The following is an 18,924-nucleotide window of genomic DNA, read 5'->3' as shown; positions in this document are numbered from 1 at the left end:
TATATATATATTTGTGTACATGTGTGCTTATGTGTGTATACAATTTTATTAAGCAACAGAGGAAAATATGTAGACATAGCTTCTATTCAGAATGGTGCAAGCTGTCAAGTAAGAATGTAGATATATTTTTAAAAGGAAAATTGAAGGCAAGGAAAGACATCTGAACTCTTGGTGGAGTGGTCCAACTAAGGCCCAGAAATTGGAAGAGAGCACTATGAAGGTGCTAATATATTGGAACAATATAGTATACATCAACATCCCAAAAATAAAATAGCTACAGTTGTGAAGCATCTCCCTCTACTGTCTGATTTCAAAAGGAATACTCATCCCTACAGAAAAAAAGAGGTAATCTGTTCATAAAATGAGGACAGATGCTGGCCTTTGGCTACCCATTAGCTTTGCAGATTAATACCCTTGGCATCTTGAATTTTTTTTTTTTTTTTTTAGATGCATTTGTTTTACTAGCTGGTGCATTGCTAGGAGCAGATGCAGAGAGGCAGGGACTCTATCCCAATGTGGTCTGTTTGTCGAGCACACATGAGCAGGGCCTTCTATAAGGCTAGTTGTGAGAGGGTGTTTGTTTTGAGTGAACCCAGCAATAGTGAGGCAGTCTGTTAAAATCACTCTCCACTGATAGAGTCACTGATCCAGATTGAACAAAACATCAGCAGAAGATAATATGTCATCAAAAACTGTCAGATTCTCGGTGGTCCAGGAAATGAAGGCATCTTGTACTTCAAAGTTGGTCCCCCAACCAATGTGGTTCATGCCTGGGTGCCAGAGATTATGAGGTCACATCTGTAACAAAAATTAAGTGTAAATTCTTTAAAAGCTGTGTACATGCCAAATCCCTTCAACAAGTTTTCCCCTTTCCCTCTCGTACCCAAACCCACACACATAGACACACCATCTGAATTTTTCTTTATGTTTCAAGACCGGTACCAGTTCCTCATTTTTAAGTTTTACTCTGCCCACTCTCAAGGACTATAAGACATTCTCTTAATACTTTATTCTAGCTGCTGCTGGCAGGGAGGGGGCCACTTTCTGCACATGTTCCCTACTCCGGTTCAATAGCCCCGCTCTGCATCCCTCTGCTTCCCTGCTTTCTCTGAAGACCTGAGAACAGGCTTATCCCAAGCACAGGGCACATCTCAGGGATGAGGGCAAGCTAATGTCCCCAGCAGGCAGCTCCAAACCAGTGGTGATAGAACCAGTGGATAAATGCCCCACTTGCCTTCCTTCAGGAGAACCATTCTGGGGACCTCAGTACATTTTGCAGACATCTGATGAAGTCAGGCCCTGTGGCCTAGAGCAATGCACCCCCAACTGCCCACTTGCCTTTTTTCCTTGTCTGTCTCATTCCCTATTCTGCTCTGTCACCCCTTTTCCTGGGTTCACCTCCCAAGTAAGACACTTGCAACCCAAGTACCCATTTCATATTCTGCTTTCAGGGACCCAAACTAAGACAGAACACATTATTATGAACACAATGATTGGAATAATTTTTTTTTTCAATTGCAATGTAACAAAACAAAGTTCTTTGCAACCATCAAAGCTACGGTACTGTCTAGAGAACCAAACGTGATATTGAACCCTATGGGCATCAATTTTTGTTATCTAAAAAAAGGAGGGGATGGACTAACAGTGCGTTTTTAGCTCCCTTTACTGCTAAAATTCCATGACAACAGAAGCTATCTCTGTGCCTTCAGTACAGTCCTTCACCACCAAAGGTGGCAAAAATGCAGAGGCTCCTCTTTCCTTACACACTTCGCATCATTCGAGCCTCAAAGGTGTAAGACATACAAATTTTCCACAATGGAAGCTCCAGACTTTTTGGATGCTCCTCAAAGTAGGGAGCACCCAGTTCTAACTCTCAAAAGAAAAGGTCACTTCCACCTACCTAAGATTTCTGAGGCCATTCGTGGTTCCTAGCCTTGCCCTCTCTTTGCATAGATATACCCGAATGTCTTCATTAATCTCTCCTTTCCCATCACCTGTAGGATGAGTCCAGGTCTCTTTTCCTAATCTCGGTGTAAAATTCTCAAACATCTATGCAGTCCCCACAGCACCACACTCAGAAACTCACACTTAACTCACACGTCAATGCTCCTCATATGACCTGATGAACTTTTCAACAAAGAAGATTTAGGATTTCCAGTTTTTTAAGTAACACTTGGAAAATTACCTTGACGAAGTTGTGGCTTATGAACTTTTTAATGGGTTATTTATTTTTAATAGTAATACAGATTGTGTTAAATATATTGAAAATAATATGCTGCAGAGGGCCTAGATTCTGTTAAGGTAAAAATTCACATTTTTTTTTTAACAGAAAATACTAAAATGAGACCTTAGGGATGTCTACCTTTCCTTTAAAACAACCCTCTTCTCTCCCCAAACCTCCAGGTGGAGCCGTACCTGCAAGTCTGGTTTTTTTCGCTGTGTGCACGGCTGCCATGAACATGTATTCACTGTTGGGGTCATGCACACTGGATCCGTACTTCTGAAAGAAAAAGTCAGAAATGTGGTTCGTCATCTGCTCTTTGCCATTTTCTTGCCTATTTTCTATTCTTTGTTGAAGAGATACATGACGAAAGGGTGATCATGAACTAATTCCTGGTGGTGGGTTAAGTATAACGGTACTAAAAAGACTTTAAGTACTAAGAATTTTCTGCCAAATTTCCTTCCTCATTTTTGCCCCTTATTGTTCCTTCCCCAATCAACTTGGATTGTGGCACTGCCTCAACTTAGATTGTGGCACTGTCTCTTCTTCCTTCTTTCCTCCTTTTCAAATTCTATTCTGGCACAGATACACACACCACCTGGCACGCTGTGTGTGCATTTCAGTATTAGCACACGTGCCTAATATGCAGAATGACATAGGGTCTCTGAGTCAGAACCTGCAATGTAAAAGACTAAAAAGAATGTCCTACAGACATTCTTTAGATTTTTTTTTTTATTTTGCTGTTATCTTATCTCTATGAAAAGATTTTCAGCAGTTTTCATTAAAAGCAAGGAGTCTAGTAACTTGCCAGGAAAAGAAGCTAGCAATTTCCTTCTCAGCTACTACTGGCACATTGTAAGATTTCTTGCTGGTATTCTTAATTTATCATTTACGTGAGACCTACAACTAATTGTTTCATCTTTTCCCTAACTCTTAGGAATCTTAGATTCAAAGCTATGTTTAGTAATTTCAAAAATCAGAGACATCTATTTGAATATTTTAACCTCCTTCCTAATCTTTTGTCTCCCTTGACCCCAATTTCCTATCTTTTTTGAATAATAATAATCATAACATAGCTCTATAAGACACTGAGTCTTTTTGGAATGAGGTAAGCTATAAAATGAACAAATAAACAAGCTCCATTCCAACTTATTAGTTTAATTAGTAGGTATATCTTAGAGAAAAGGAATTGTCAACCTTTTGATCAAATAACTCTGGCAAAGAGCAATGTGTATTTTTGATGAGTAAATAACTACTCAGGAAAGCACATGCAAGAAGAGATAGAAATTTCTTACCTTTTTTGTAAACCAAAAAATAAAAAAGCATCCAAAAGTGTATACAACAATAAAAACTGCACATCCAATGGGTAACCAGAACTTCAGTTGGCAACAAAGCTGTGATTCTGGGTTGCAAAAGAGACACGTTAATTAAAAAAAACAAACAAAAAACTCTGAGAATCAAATCTCTTTCAGTACTGAATCATGAGTTCTTTTATAAAATTTAAAGGAGACATTAGTCATATAAAGTTTTTCTTCATTAACATCAAGAAATTCAGTAAATGGTAGCTAATATCACCTCAGTATTATAGCAAGGATCCAGAAACTAAAACCTAAGAAATCTACCAACATATGTTTACAAATGTGGTCAATACGGTATTTTTGCAAAAGAGTAAGTAGGAAAAGTAATGGTATAAAACCATGATTTTTAATCATTCTCACTTCATTCACAAACTCAGCAGCAAAAAAACACTTTATACCTTCCATTAACTGAGGTAACCATGATTAAGCCATGAATTGGGGTATTTGCCTTAAATTGTTCTGTTTTTCATTGGCATGTGTTTTAAAGACAACATGACCTAATTCTAAGTCAACAGTGTCAACAGTCTATGTGATTAAATTACATATTATCAATAATACCAATTATGATGAATAATAAATCATCTCTTGTATATTTCATCAAAAAATGATCTGCCATCAACTACACCTAAATGAACTCTAACAGGAAAGGTACTTGTTTAATTGTTTTCATTAGTGAGAAAAGTTGTCAGAATGTATATGTACTCTTAAGCCCCAAACATAAAAGCAATGTCTTACCATAAATATGCAAATATTCTCTGCTAAGAATCTTTTCTTGAAAAGGAGGAGGATCAAAAATTGATAGGTTGCAGACGTAATAGCTGCCATGAGAACTGTCCAAGTTATTTAGAAAAAAGGAGACACTGTTGTTGGATAACTGAGATTGGCAGAATTTCATATTCCTAATGGACACCATGTTTCCACTTCCCTTTATCTTAGTGAGATCACAGAGTACTTGCCTCCCTTTCAGTAACTCCATTTTAAACTGCTGGACAGTCTCAGGGTATTTGCATAAAATTTGTACACCTCCATTGTGAAATGTAAACATATCAAACTTGGCAGAATCATTGATTTCTCCTGGATAAAAAGAAAGAAAACAAAGCAAAGTGACGTTTTGTGAATATATTGCCCTAATAATTATATTTAAACATAAAAGTAATCTCTTCATAAAGTCACCTCTATTGTACCAAAATGAAAGATTTTCATGTACAGGCTAACAAAGAAAAGAGTATAACAAAAGGTAAAACCGTGACCCAGAAAAAAACCTAATTAGAAATGTGCTTGTCTGATATGAGTATGTGATATATAAAGTATTAAGTATTCAATAATACATATAAATAGATCGAATCAAACAAATATGGGCCCTCACAATGGAGACTGATGGTAAACAAATAATTATGTAGTGATACACCATAATTTGTGCTAGGAATGGAGAACTATTCAGATATATGGTTGGGCTGGGATAGGTTATAATTTTGATCGGAGGATCAGAAAATGTCCATTGAAAGAAGTGACTTTTTCAAAAGAGAAATTGAAAGCTGCATAGCTGTTAGTTGAACAAAGAGAGATTGGGGAAAGATACTATTTAAAAGAAAAACATTTTTAAAAGTACAAAATAGCCAAAGCTAAAATTGGACAATTACATATAAATAGATATTTACATTATACCCTCCCACTGCAGAATAAAAGAACAGATCAATTATGTTCAAATAATAGGGATGGGTTTTCTCTGAACCTCACTCCCCAGAAATGAATCAAAGCCTGATAATAGAGGTAAGGTTTCAGATTTTTGCTTACTTTCTCACATTTTTAGAAAACTTTAAGCTCAAAAGAACCAAAGTTATTTTTGTGAGCTACATGGGTATCACAGGAGGAAAGAAACTGAAATGACTTTAGACTGGTTGCAGATTCTGAGCTACTAGTTTATATGTTCTTTCTTTTACTTTTTCTGATCCTTTTATTTTTTTAAATATGATAAAGTTTCATTCTGATATTGGAAAAAAATTATTAGAATGAAAAATTTTTTTACTCAAGTTTTGAAACCTTTTTTTTAAAAGAAGATTAAATAAGTATAAAGAATTTTAAGAAAAATTTCCCAATTCTCCAGGGAAATAGAAATACTGTTTGTATGTTTTTGCTCTTTATCATCCAGATACATGCTACTTTACATAGCAAATGTTATTTTGTGTTCTGCTATTGTCATTTAATGGCATATCATGAATGTTTTATCATCTTAATTTTCTTTTTAAATGATTACATAATCTGCCATCATGTTAATCTATCATAACCTATTAAAACTAATCCACTAAGGTGGGCTATCAGGGTTCTTTTCAGCATTTGGCTTTTATGTAAATATTATGGTATTTGGCCAAAATATTTAAACATTATTATAATGCTGTGTATCTTCATATTGCTTTCTTAATTAAGTGTTCCAATTTGTATTAAGACCAGTAGCATAGAAGAGGATTGAATTGCTGTGTCTCTTCTTGCATTAGTTTCCTCAATTTCATTTAAAGTTCACAGTTACTTATTTTCTTTAATACCTCTAGGCTTAAACTTATACCCCTTGTATTTCTAGGGAATAGATTTTCAGATTAGGGATTTGATTATGAAAAAAAGCACAAGTGTTCCAGTTTTCAGTTATGGCAATACAGATTGTTCGTCAGTAAAATAACCAAAAGCCCCAACAAAATGTCTAAAAATAATATTAAAAGGATTAAATAGTTGACTAAAAGAGGAGAAAGTATCAGGTTAAATTTGTAAAGAGATCCAGAACCCAGAAAAAGAAATAGAACTTAGAAGCTGCTTTTGCTCTGAAAGCATTTGTTGATCTCCCAAGTTCAAACTCTGTGTGTGTGTGTGTGTGTATGTGTGTGTGTGTGTGTGTGTGTGTGTGTGTGTGTGTGTTTTATCTCACAGAGTCTGCAAAGTAAGGAATCTAACAGACTTTCTTCTCAATCTTGGACCCCAAAGAGTTACATACTTGGAGTACAGGAAACCAGAAGTAAACCAACTCTCAAATGGAGTCTACCCCACCTTCAAATCACTTCAATATTCCAGAAAGCCTCAGTCCTTGAAGTTGATTTGAGGAGATACTAGACTTTCATTACCACCAGGTTTTTAAAGCAAAATTGCAGTCTATTCTAAGAAAAGGTTTTAAATTCTACACATAATATTAAATGCAATGATAAGAACACTATTAAAAATAGCAAAACACACAAAAATAAGGCAACAATATAAATAATAAACTACAGAAACAAACCCACAAATAATTTATAATCTTTGAATTATCAGATCTACAAAATAAGACAGTTGAGCTTATTATGTTTAAGGAAATAAATGACAAACTCATAATAACATCTGCAGAGCACAAGAAAAATTTTTAAATTAATTTTAAAAGAACCAATTAGAACTGGGAAAAATATGGCACTAGGTGAGATTAAAAACTCAATGGATAGTTTAAAGGAATTTGATGAGGCTATAGAGAGAATTGAAGAACTAAAAGATAGTTCAGAAGGCAGATGCAATCCACAGATACATGAATCCCAATGAATCATAAGCAAATTTCTTAAAGATTACATGCACACCTTACATGTATCTTAGTGAGAATCCTAAAAGAAGTTAGAGAGAAAAATACGCACTCATTACTTTCAAAGAAGCAACTATTAAAACTGGCAGGTGAAATCTCAATATCAGCAACAAAAACCATGATGCAGTGGAATTAGATATTATATCTTCAATGTGCTGAAAGAAACTACCTATCAACCTAGAACATTCTGTCTAGGAGGACAGTAAAGATATTTGCAATTTGAAACTTTGATAGCGAAGTGTGAATGTTGAGACTTCTTGCATAATCACTAAAAGAAAAAAACTAGAACTATACCCTAAGTAAGTATCATAAAACCAGCCTAATAGTTCTGTCTAGGGGTTGGGGGGTGGATTAGAATGATGAAGGAATCACACAGGGGTGAAAAGCCTTCTGTGTGTGGACAATGGTTTATTTCTTGGTCTGTGGTTATTATAGGGGGTGGGATAGTATACTCTACCATTATTTATTAAATTGTGCATTTATGCTTTGGTCACATTTCTATGTAGACATTTTGTTTTACAATTTAAAAAAGTCAAAAATAAGGGAGAAAATAATCCTTGTTTCAATTTTTTAAATGGAAGGAACAATGTAAGCAAAAAGGAAAAAACTGACAGAAGATAGATACAGTCTACATTAGATTAAAGTGAAGCACATTTTGCTTGGGGACTTACTTGTCCTAGAGTGAATTATGTTGTGCAACTCTTATTTTGATGCTTTTGTCTCCACTGTCTACTGCAGAAGATAAGATCATCGGACTGGTTCTCTTAAAATTGTTCAGAGCAAATTTCCCAAACACCTTAGGATGGCAGCAAATAAACCACAAAGAGGTCTTTGGGCAAAGGTGACTGCTGTCACTGTATACACAAACAAACATAGATGCCTTGTGTTCTGTTTTTGAAGATAACTTGGTCAGCAGCTTTTCCCCCTTTTGTGCCCACTTTGTGACCTACCACCCAACATAAGTTGAAATATAATGATGGACATGCACTACAGTGTTTCTCAAGGAAACCAAAAACAAATTCTTCTCTAGCCAGGCTCTGTGACTAGGGTACCCTCTAAATATCCATCTCCTCATCTGTGAAGTAAGAAAATAAAATGGAAACACCTTTCCAACAGTTACTTTGTCTGGATCATGATCAAAACCTACCCATCTGAGATTGCAAATAACCAAGAGAGCTAAAACATTGCAGTTGGGTGAGTCCCCCAGAGAGCAGGCCATAATCTTGTCTTTAAATGGAATATTCCAAGAAGTCAGAAAAATTAAAATGAATGCACCTAAATTTCTTTCCCACAAAAGTATTTAGGAGGGCTAGGAAAGGTTCCATTTTTCTTGGATGACAGTATCAAGTTGTGGGCCATTGATATCGACTAGGGATTCCAACTTGCTATTTCTATTGGGCATTCTTAATTATTCTTTTTATCATTTTTTGCTTCAAAACCACCTGAGTCACCTTTTCGCTATCTCTGTAGTCTGTAGTCATAAGATGGCTGATTCAGGTTTGTACATGCCCAATGCTTAATCTTTCCATCTGGAAGACATTTGATGACTCTGAGTCTGTCATTTGAGAGTTTTCAACCATGGTAATTAATTGATTACAAAATTATGTTGATGCCCATAGAGCAGATCTATTCAGATACCAAATCACAAATAATTCTTTGTGATAGTATTTTGAAAAAATAATATCAAAAGGAGAACATCCCTTACAAAATGGTTGCATTTAGTGGATACACAACTTATGGGAAATCAGAATACGTTAGTGCATTGTAACTGCAGAAACAGCTAGACTATTTTCTCCACTCCTTGTGATATTCTGAACTTCAAGTCAATTTTAATATCCAGTGTCTGCTTTGATTGGTTGGGTGTCAAATCTGTCTGACTGATTGCTCTGTCGTACCAGTAGTTAAAAATTTTTGAGTGTCCTGCCCATCGATCTCTTTCTTCTTGCTAATTTTCCTTCCTCTCATATTTACATTTTCTTCACATACAGTCTCTTAATTAAAAATTTTTCTCCAAAATATCCTCTCTTACACTGTCTTTGATATGCTCATCACTCTTCCTAAGCTCCCACCTCTATCTCCAATAAATGCTCATGCACACGGTCAGTCCATGTTCCGATCCTGAGGGCACCCTTACTTTCACTCGCCTTATTTCCCGTAATATAAGTCAACCAATTCCCAGCATCATACACAGTCAGACCTGGAGAACTTAGAAATCACACAGAAAGTCTCTGTGTACCGACAACTGAAGGCCCAGACAGAATAAATTATTTGCCTGAGGTCACACAATTTCTTGGATGCAGGAAAGATTTTTGGTTCAGTCCACAAAGTATTGTTAGTAACAATGAATAGAAGTGTAATAGAAGCAGTCAGCCATGTGAACCTAGACGTGGTCGCCATCTTAAAAGACCACTGCTAAAATCTATCAGTGGGAAGAAGGCCTAATTTTCTGTTCCTCTGTTTTACGGCCAACAAAATCTACCCACTTTTCCATCTAAGCTGCAACTGGTCAAAATCGCAGTCATCTCTCTGGTGCTAGAAGAGCTCACTAACTTTCTGTTTTCACTCTTGCCCGTTTATAATCCATTCTTCACCAAGAAGCCAGAATGATCTTCTGACATAGAGGATAAGATAGTATCACTGTCCTGCTTATAAATCTTGCAGGCCCTTCCTATATCACTTGTAATAAAACCCACCCCCGACCCTGCTTCCCAATGACCTACGGCTTCCATGCTACCTCTCTACTGCCTGTTTACACCAGTCACTCAACACACCAAAGTCACACTGCCCTTCTGTTTTTATTCCTCAAACATGTGAAGTTGGTTCTTAGAGTTTTGAACTGAAGTATTTTCTCTGATCTTCATATGATTGCTTCTCTCTCCTTATTCAAGAATAAGGATACTTCTTTAGCAACCAGTGGGCACACAACCCACCTAAGTCATTTTCTATCATATTACCTGAAATAGAAAATATTTATCACTTTCTGAAATTATGTGGTTTATTTGTTTGTTTACTTGTTTATTGTCTGACTACTCCACCATAATATAAAGCTAAAATCTGAGACTTTGTTGATCATTCATCAATCCATTCCAAGTATCTACAATAGTACCTGGTATACAGTAAGTTGCAATAAATATTTATCAGATGGAAGAATGGATGGACAGATGGATAGATGGATGAATGAATGGGCAATACAAATATAGATCTCAGAGACATCATCAACCTTGGGAGATAAAGCATGGAATATAGAATATAAGAACTAAAAGTGCTCTTAGAAATGATCAAGGTGAAACTTTTATTTTATATTTTGCATTTACATTTGTTAGGTTAAACTGGGCTCAGAACTCGGCATCTTGCCCAGGATTGCAACTCAGCTAGGATGTTACCCCAAGGTTAGCTATACCATGGTGCTTTTCTTCTGGAAACAAATACATGAAGACATACAATCACACATACAAGTCACCACCCCGACTGGGATGTCAGGTTCTAGTAAAGATTACCTATCTGAGCTTTAAAGAAAAAGGCTCTTTAACTTAAAATACCCACTAGGATCATAAAGACTTGTTTAGCTGATCAATTGTTTTCTTGGCTCTTTGATGTTTATGAGGGAGAGGACAGGTTCAAATCTAGTTGACTTTTTAGCTCCTCGGCATGCACAATATGGCCAGGACAGTGGGTCCTGGACCAGTGATTGTTCTGACACTTCCAAATGTTTATTTACAGCATGTTAGTGATTTGCAATATCAACATCACATTACATCTTTTGGGAATTGACACACTGTCAGAAACACAAATAAAAAGATGTTCTCTTATATCCTGGTAATGAGTCTGAAAACCTGACTACTACATGTAAGATATCTGTTCACTTTCGGCTATTTTTCTTAATCACATTAAGTATCATGTCCCGTGGGGTGTATTCTTCCCAAAAAAGACTCCACCTGTTGACTACTACTATGATTCTTATCATGCTGTCTTTGCTATATATAGACTAATGTTTTCAAGAGTAAAATCAGAATTGTTGTATTGGTTGAGTTTTTTAGGTTTTCAAATTTTTCAAAGATAGGAACCTTTGCATCTCTTTTTGGGGATGTCTTTGCATGTCTTTTATCTGAGAATTGCACAATGGCTCGAGAGTCTATTTGTAAGTTGATTATTTTATTATCTGAAGTATTTCTTTTCTTTCACCTACACTGCCAGGGCTCTATACACAGTTGTATTATCCTTAGTTAATCCTTTGGAGAAAACATTTGGAGAACTCGCATAAGGCGAAGGGTGCAAAACAGATCAGCAATGCGATTTTATTCTCTAACTCAGACTGCTAACCACAAACCTCTACAAAGGTCTCGGAGTGATAAAAAGATAAGATCTCCTGAGTTTGCAATTATTGATGGTGCTTATTAAACACATTTTCTGAAATCAAACAATGATAAGCCTTAGTTTGGTACAACCCAGGAATGTTAGGCAAGAGGCAAAGTTCTTAAAATGCCACGCTTATATTACATTTTGGTCACACTTGATATTTTACACAGAAATTCTGGCATTATTAGAAATGTGATTTCCACCTATTATTTCTACCTTTCATAAAAACAATATCATTTCATATGAGTTTCCTAGCTAACACTTTTAGAATCTTGGTTAGTAGATTTTTATATATGCATCATTTCTATACTTATGTTACAATTCAAAGCCATCTACATTCTGAAGAAGTGATTGAGTTCAGGAAGGTTGAGAGGGTATGCAAGATAAATTCAATATAATTTAAATTTCTAACATTTGGCGGGGGAGCCAAGAACTGTGAAGAAAAGTGAAAACAGAGACAAAAAGACAAAAGAATATACACACACATACACACACACACACACACACACACACGATGTGTAAATTGTTTTTACTCTCTAAGGAACTCTACAGGAGGCATAAAACAACTCTCAGTTCTCTAAGCATGTATAATAAGAAAAATGAAAGATCCATTTTCTCCTCCTTAAAAGTCATTTTCTTTGTGAAAATGGAAAAATCCCAAAGGTGTTATAAAACTTTGTAGCAATAGTCACAAAGTAATTAACTATGACTATTAGTTATTTCATTGCTATTGATTTGAAACAGTCATATTAGGGAAATCTCATGAGATTAAATGAACCCAGCTTCACTCCACCAAGGGGAAGGAGACAGTTTTAACCACTCTCCACAACAGCCACCTTGCTTCCCACTCCTCGGCTGCTGTGTAAAAGTCTCTGGGCACACGGACTGTGTGGACTCTTTTACAATTATGGCTCCAGCTCTTACTTTGACCACAGTAACTCAGTTCTGTTTCTCCCACTCAACCCTCCAGTCTTTGGTTTCCAATTTCTTTCAGCATCTCTATCTGGATATACAATAACACATCAAGTGTAACATTTCCAAACTGAACTCAATATTCACTCATCAAACCCAAGTCCTATCCCTTAAGGGAGTCACTACTCAGACCCTAGGCCGCTCAGAGTCTTCTTCATTTCTTTCTGTTTCTGACTCTTTTCATCTAATTGGTCACCAAGTTCAATTGACTCTATCTCCTGGAGAGCTCTTGAATTCTGTCCTTCTTTTCCATTCTCATTGCCATTCTAGACCTCTTTCATGTCTTCCCTTTTCTGTGGAAACATCTCTTTACTATTTGGTTGGCCAGTCTCTCCCTGCCTTCATGCTGCTCCCACAATTGTGTTTCTAAAGAGCATTCACTTCCCAGATTCAAAGTTTCCATTAATCTATTGCTTAACCTCCTTCACGTGACACAGTGTGCCTCCAGAACCCCTAGACCATCTGTGAAAACCACAGTGAAATTGTTGGCCATTCCTTCCACTTCAGTACTTCTTTTCATAAACTACAATATCCTGTTACCCCTTTATCTGACTAGAAACCCTTATGCATTCTTTAAGAACCATTTGAAATGCCAACTCCTCTCTCAAGGTCCTCAAAGACTCCAACTAAGCTCTCAATAATGCCTTAGTTAAACCAATATATTTACAGCACACAGCCCCTTACAGCATCACCCTTTCCTTTCTTCCTCATTTAACCATGAGTTCTACAAGGATACGGTCTGCATCATGGTTGCCTAAATAAGCCCGGGACCTGGAACACAGTAGAAGAATTGCAATATTTTTTAAATGAATGAACAGAAGAAAATGAAGGCTAAGCATGATATTGGCAAAAGTTCTTAGGCTGAAGAATAGAGGAAGAAAAATAGAGCAAGAGATTGTATTTACTAGATACTGGGGGACACTTATTTCCCAGTCCAAAAACCAAGACTCAACCCAAATGATGTCCAACCAGTTCCTGAAATCCAATAGTTTTCAGTGGCTTCCAAATAACAACAGCTGCAAGAGCAGCTTGTAAGTATTAGTGCCTTTATGCATAGGGTACCGTGTGAGGTGCATTACATGAAATATGCCATTTGCTTCTTGTAACAACTTTGAAGTCAGATTGTCCATTTTTATTTCTATTTTAGAGTTGAGGAAAATGAGACCTGACTAACTGGCCCCAGGTAAACAGCCCAATATCTGATAGAACCATAATTTGAACCTAGACAATCTGACCCCAGAGTCCACAAACTTATGAATTTCCTAGTCCAAAAATCTCATCCAAATCCTGCATTTTACAGAAACTAAAGCATAGGAGCTAAAGAAACAAAAAGAAATATTCAGCATCAGGCTAGATATGGAAATTATGTTCAGATTTTTTATATTATATTACATTTATTTTATATTAGATTTCAATATTAAAATAATATTACATAATACATTATATAATGTAGATTATATAATAAATCTTAGATATATTATTGCCCCCAAATCCTCAAAATGGTGCTACATATGTGTTCTGTGATTCAAAGAATTATCACATGGCTAAAATATATAATTTTAAAATATATAATTTCATAGATATACAATTATGTGTGCTTAATGCTTTCCTTCCCTTAGACATTCATTCACCAGCTATTTTGTTTTACATGGCTCTGCATATTTGAACCTACAGAAAAGTCTGGATCCTGACTCTGGTAGAGTTAAAATTCTTAATGATCATCCAGTAACTTATCTGCCAGTAGAAATGCACAGAAGGGAACTCACCCATACAAAAAAAAAAAAAAAAAAAACAAATCAAAACAAAACAAAACAAAAAAACTTCCACTGTCATTAAATAAGTGCAAACTGGCACTTCTTTGGGATTTTCGCTTTAGTTCTAGATAGGACGAAATAAATAGAACTTTCTTTGTGAGAGCAGCAAAGGGAGTATTGCTCATTGCATGAATGGATTCTTCCATGCTGAATCCTAGAATAACATAAACAAAGGCTGTAAAAAGTTCAATTACTTAAATTCAAAAAAGTTACTTTTAAACAGTTTTTGCTTACAGGAAGTGATGCATCTGTATCAAAATGGCTCAGATAGATTATATCAGCTCTGGGGGGTCACCCTGCTTAGAGACAATCTGCTTCTTTTTCATTTTTGCTTGAACAAAGTAGATAACAAGCATCACTATATTGTGCACGACCCACAGGAGATATTTCTGCCCAGACCTGAGAGATTGGAGAGGCTCAAAGGTCAGCTCATGTCCACAGACTTCCCTCTGAGCTCTGGAGGAAGAACCAGGTGGTGAAAGGCCCAGGACAGTCTCCCTGTGGTGGTGGAATTCAGGAATCCTCAACACCCTCAACAAAGCAGGGGTCCAGGTGGGCTCCCAGCTTCCTGACCCAACACCTCGTGAGGCAGGTGCTTTAGGCATCATCTGCCATTGGCATTCCCACACTGCTTTCGGGGTGGTCTTCCCCAAACCAGGTTCATCAGGTCACCCACAAGGTCCCTGTTGCCCAGAAAGCTGAGGAAGAAGCTCTTCTGAATGAAATAAGAGTTTTCACAACAGTAGAAGAGACTTCTACTGTTTCAGAATCACTAAAAGAATATCATGACTTGGTTAAATTTTACATCAAGATCCACCAAAGACTGGGAATGGCCAAGATTCCCAAACTTCTTAATTTACCAATCAAATAACAAAATTGACCAGAATTTCTGTCACTTAAAATCTGTGTCATGTCTGTGCCACTTCCACAGAGTGTGGAAAGAATGTGGATGTTGAAATCAGACCCCACGGAGTTCTAATCTCGGTTCTGCCACTAACTGCTGTGTAGTAATCCACTTAGCCTTTCCTGGTCTGAGCTTCAATTTTCAAGCATTGACTGAGGTAAGAAAACCTTTGTCTACGTAGCGTAAGAAAGACTTCAGTGTTGGAAGGATTAAAAAATTGCCGAGGACCTGTGGGTGTTTAGTTTACCTGAGTTTAGTCCTTTGTGTTTATTGCTTAAAATGGTAGTTGCTGAATACATCATCATAGTGGTATTGTGAATATGATGATTACTAGTGTATTTATTATCACCATTTAGCTATTTGTGCCTTAATTTTGCCACCTATCAGAAAATGGCATGCCAAAATAGTGTGGTTTTCAAGGGATGAGAGTGAACATTGGTTTTATTCATCTGGAATTGAAGGTGACTATTATTCCAAATGCACAATTTATTCATCAGCTTAGTCTGGCAGTGGTAATAATCCTACCCCAGGCTAGATCTATTCTTCCACAGAAAGAATACCAATGCCAATTCAAAGCTCTGGTTCATAGTACCAAGAAGCATAACTGCCAAAAAGGGTTTGGCATGTTGGAATGGTTTTTAGTAGTACAAATAAGCCCTGCAAAAACTCACACAAATGTTCTTGAAAGAAAATCCAAAATCTTTAACATGGCCCTATGGTCTGAATGATCAGGTCTCTGCTTTCCTTTCCAACCTCACCTTGCGACATCACCAACCTCTTCTCTCTCTGTGCAGAGGCACAGTTGCTTCCTTCCAGCTCTCTGACCACGCTTCATTCCCTCCTGCCACAGGTACTTCCTGCTTACTCTCTTCATGCTGTGGAATGGCCTTCCCCACCTTCTGACTCTCCTCCTCATTGATTCCTACTGTTGCTCAGCTCTCAACTCAAGTGCCATTTCCACAGAAAGACTTCAGTGACCCTATACGCCAAGCCCACCCATGCATCCACCCCATCTAGCCAGGCTCCTCGTTACATCTTCTCGTACAACTGTGTTTTGCTTATAACTACTGTTAATTCCTGGGACTGTTTCATTAGTGTCTCTCTCTCCCTAGCATTGGATTCGTTTCAAGAGAGCAGGAGAGACCTGGTTTTGCTCTCCTTGTACAGGTCGCAGCTAGCCCAGCACCTCCTACAGGGCAAGAGTTGGTGCTACATGAGGGGACAAATGAATGAATGGACTTCAATTCCAGAATTATCCATGTTATTTATGCTGCTAAAGGACTTTGTGAGGTTGCAGGAAAGGCAAGAACAAATGAGTAGCCACAACTGCTCTTGGGACTTGTTACAAGTAACAATTTACTCTACAGAGTATTTGAAGAACTGAAATAGGACACCATCAAACATTGGACAAATTCAGTTTGGGTTTTGAACTTTTTTTTTTTTTAAAGAAAAGTAATATGTATTTCTTTGTACCATTGGAATAAAAGGCATTTCTAAATGGGATTAGACTTACTAAAAGTTCTGCCTTTACTTTTTCTGTTAACAGAACTTCCCCATTTAATATAATTTTTCTTGACTTTCCCCAGTCTCAAGAATAGAGCCCAAAGTTAAAAAATAAAAAAAGAAAAATGTATAGAGTAAGAAGCACATATATTAATTTACATTACATATAACATAATTAAATTGTTCATTTAGAGTCTAATGTATACCACATGAGAGAAAGAATCAAAGACTCCAAAATGATTTTTTTATGTCTACAGGAGTTAGAAAGATTTTTAATCATCCACTCTTCCTTGGCCTTTCAGGGGGACTCTCAAACTTAGTGTCAATAAAAACCCTATGACAGCTGACATATTTCAGACAACAGACCATCCAGGTAAGATTAAAATCAAAATCCTTCTTTTGAAGCACTTCTGTTTTATTTTCTACCGTAGAAGAATTCCTAGCCCAAATGCCAGGGCTATTTAATTCTCATTCTGTTGACACAAGTTATTTTTCCTTTCATCTTTCTCTGAGAACAGTAAGCCCCTCTTCTACTTTATCCTCTGACAGGTAAACCAAGCAGGTAATTTAAAAATTTAATGGTTTGTTGAAACATATTTTTCATTCTAAAGCACAGTATCAAAGGCAGCAATGCAAACCCAGTGCCATCCAAGTGACCTGGGGACATGGTACCCCCATCCATGTGGTCAGGCTGCTCTGAACAGTTGCTGGTTTCAAAAAGCAAGACCACTTTCTATTTGGTGCCTCATTTTTATACTTTTGATTTTTCCTAATGCTCACCTGAATTATAACTTAGTAAAAAATAGTCAAAAGGCCACTCACCTGTTAGAAGTTCGATTTGGGAGCAGAAAACAAAGAAATACCAGAGGTCTGACTTCATGTTTGCCAGAAATAGGTCTGGTCCTCTCCTTCTGTGTTCAGAGCTGACAGTTCATGTTCTTAATTGTTTTCTATTTCCTGAAGGAGGAAGTGGGTTCTGTGGGAGTTGATGTAGTGTCACTCTTACCATCAAATCAAGGGAGTGTCTTTTCATTGATGTCAACGGCTATATGGGAAGTGTTACTGCTTATGGAGGTGAAGGATTTAACCCATGGATTACTAATGATTAAACAGAAAAAAAAAAAAAAACTTGACACTTATTCTGTCTCCAACTAAACAAATTAAAAAGACAAAGTCTACTATTTTCAGAACCACTTTATTCAGAGGTACCACTGGATCAATAGCTATTAGAGGTAACAAGATCTGCAAACACCACATGATAAATAAGACATAAGTTTTGATACATTTCTGTCTTAGGTTATTTGCTCCAGGGAAGAGAAAGCCATTGAAATAGGACAAGAAATAAATTAAATTATTGCAGAAATTGAAATGAAGACAGCTGAAAAAGAGAGCATCTCAGGTATCTTAGAAATAATATTTGCATGACATTCATTGTAGATTGTAAGTTTCCAAATGATGGGGTCAGTTTTAAATTAAATTAAACCTTGTACTGCATGGTAGAGAAATCTATAGAAAATAGGGATTCTGCACTTAAGTGCTCAGATGAAAACAAGAAAGTTGGAAAGCCTGCCATGGTTCCTTTATTCCAGCAGGGAGATAAAATAGAGATGACAACAATAATAATATAAATAATTATATTTATATATACTTAATATCCTATATGAAATACATATTAGTACAAAACATAAAATTAAAGTCATACATAATATATTTAATATGTAAAAAATATACCATGAATATAGTCCAATATTATATTTATGTTATGTCTTAAATGGATTATTATTTGTGTGCATATAGATATGTGTGTATCTCATTTAATCCCTTCTGCCACTCTATAAAATAGGAATCACTCATCTCCCCATTTCACAAATGAGGAAAACTGAGGCACAGAGAGGTAAAATGCCTGACCTGACCCAAGTCATGTAGTTAGTGTCAGTGCTGGGATTTGGAAAAGTGGCTTTGGAGTCTCACTCAACCAAAGCAGATGAAACTATTCATGCGAAGGCCTGACGATCCTGCCACCCAGAGGTTTGATTTCCCTTCCAGGATTCTGGTTCCAGGCTGGGATTTCTGGGGAGGGACTGACTCTCAAACTGCGGAGATGACATTCAAATGAGAGACTCATATCAGTCAGGCAGAGCAAGCAAGGTACAAGAGCCTATATCCAGGTTCTGAAGCAGATTCAGGTTTGGGGACACAGAGCTATAATT

The 18,924-nt window shown here is 36.7% G+C and overlaps 1 protein-coding gene across 1 annotated transcript; it reads right to left on the bottom strand.

Moving 5' to 3' along the window:
• Positions 1-365: 365 nt before the first annotated feature.
• Positions 366-17,669, bottom strand: ICOS (inducible T cell costimulator). Its single transcript, XM_079132986.1, has 5 exons — positions 17,537-17,669; positions 4,315-4,653; positions 3,517-3,623; positions 2,416-2,500; positions 366-798 (listed from the first exon to the last, which is right to left on the bottom strand). The coding sequence occupies exons 1-5, from the start codon at positions 17,592-17,594 to the stop codon at positions 785-787; spliced, it is 603 nt and encodes a 200-aa protein (XP_078989112.1). The 5' UTR covers positions 17,595-17,669; the 3' UTR covers positions 366-784.
• Between the last annotated feature and the right edge of the window lie 1,255 nt (positions 17,670-18,924).

Source organism: Sciurus vulgaris, assembly GCF_902686455.1.
Source record: "Sciurus vulgaris genome assembly, chromosome: 3".
Taxonomy (NCBI): domain Eukaryota; kingdom Metazoa; phylum Chordata; class Mammalia; order Rodentia; family Sciuridae; genus Sciurus; species Sciurus vulgaris.
The sequence above is the reverse complement of the archived record's forward strand: the minus strand, read 5'-3'. Positions and strand labels throughout refer to the sequence as shown.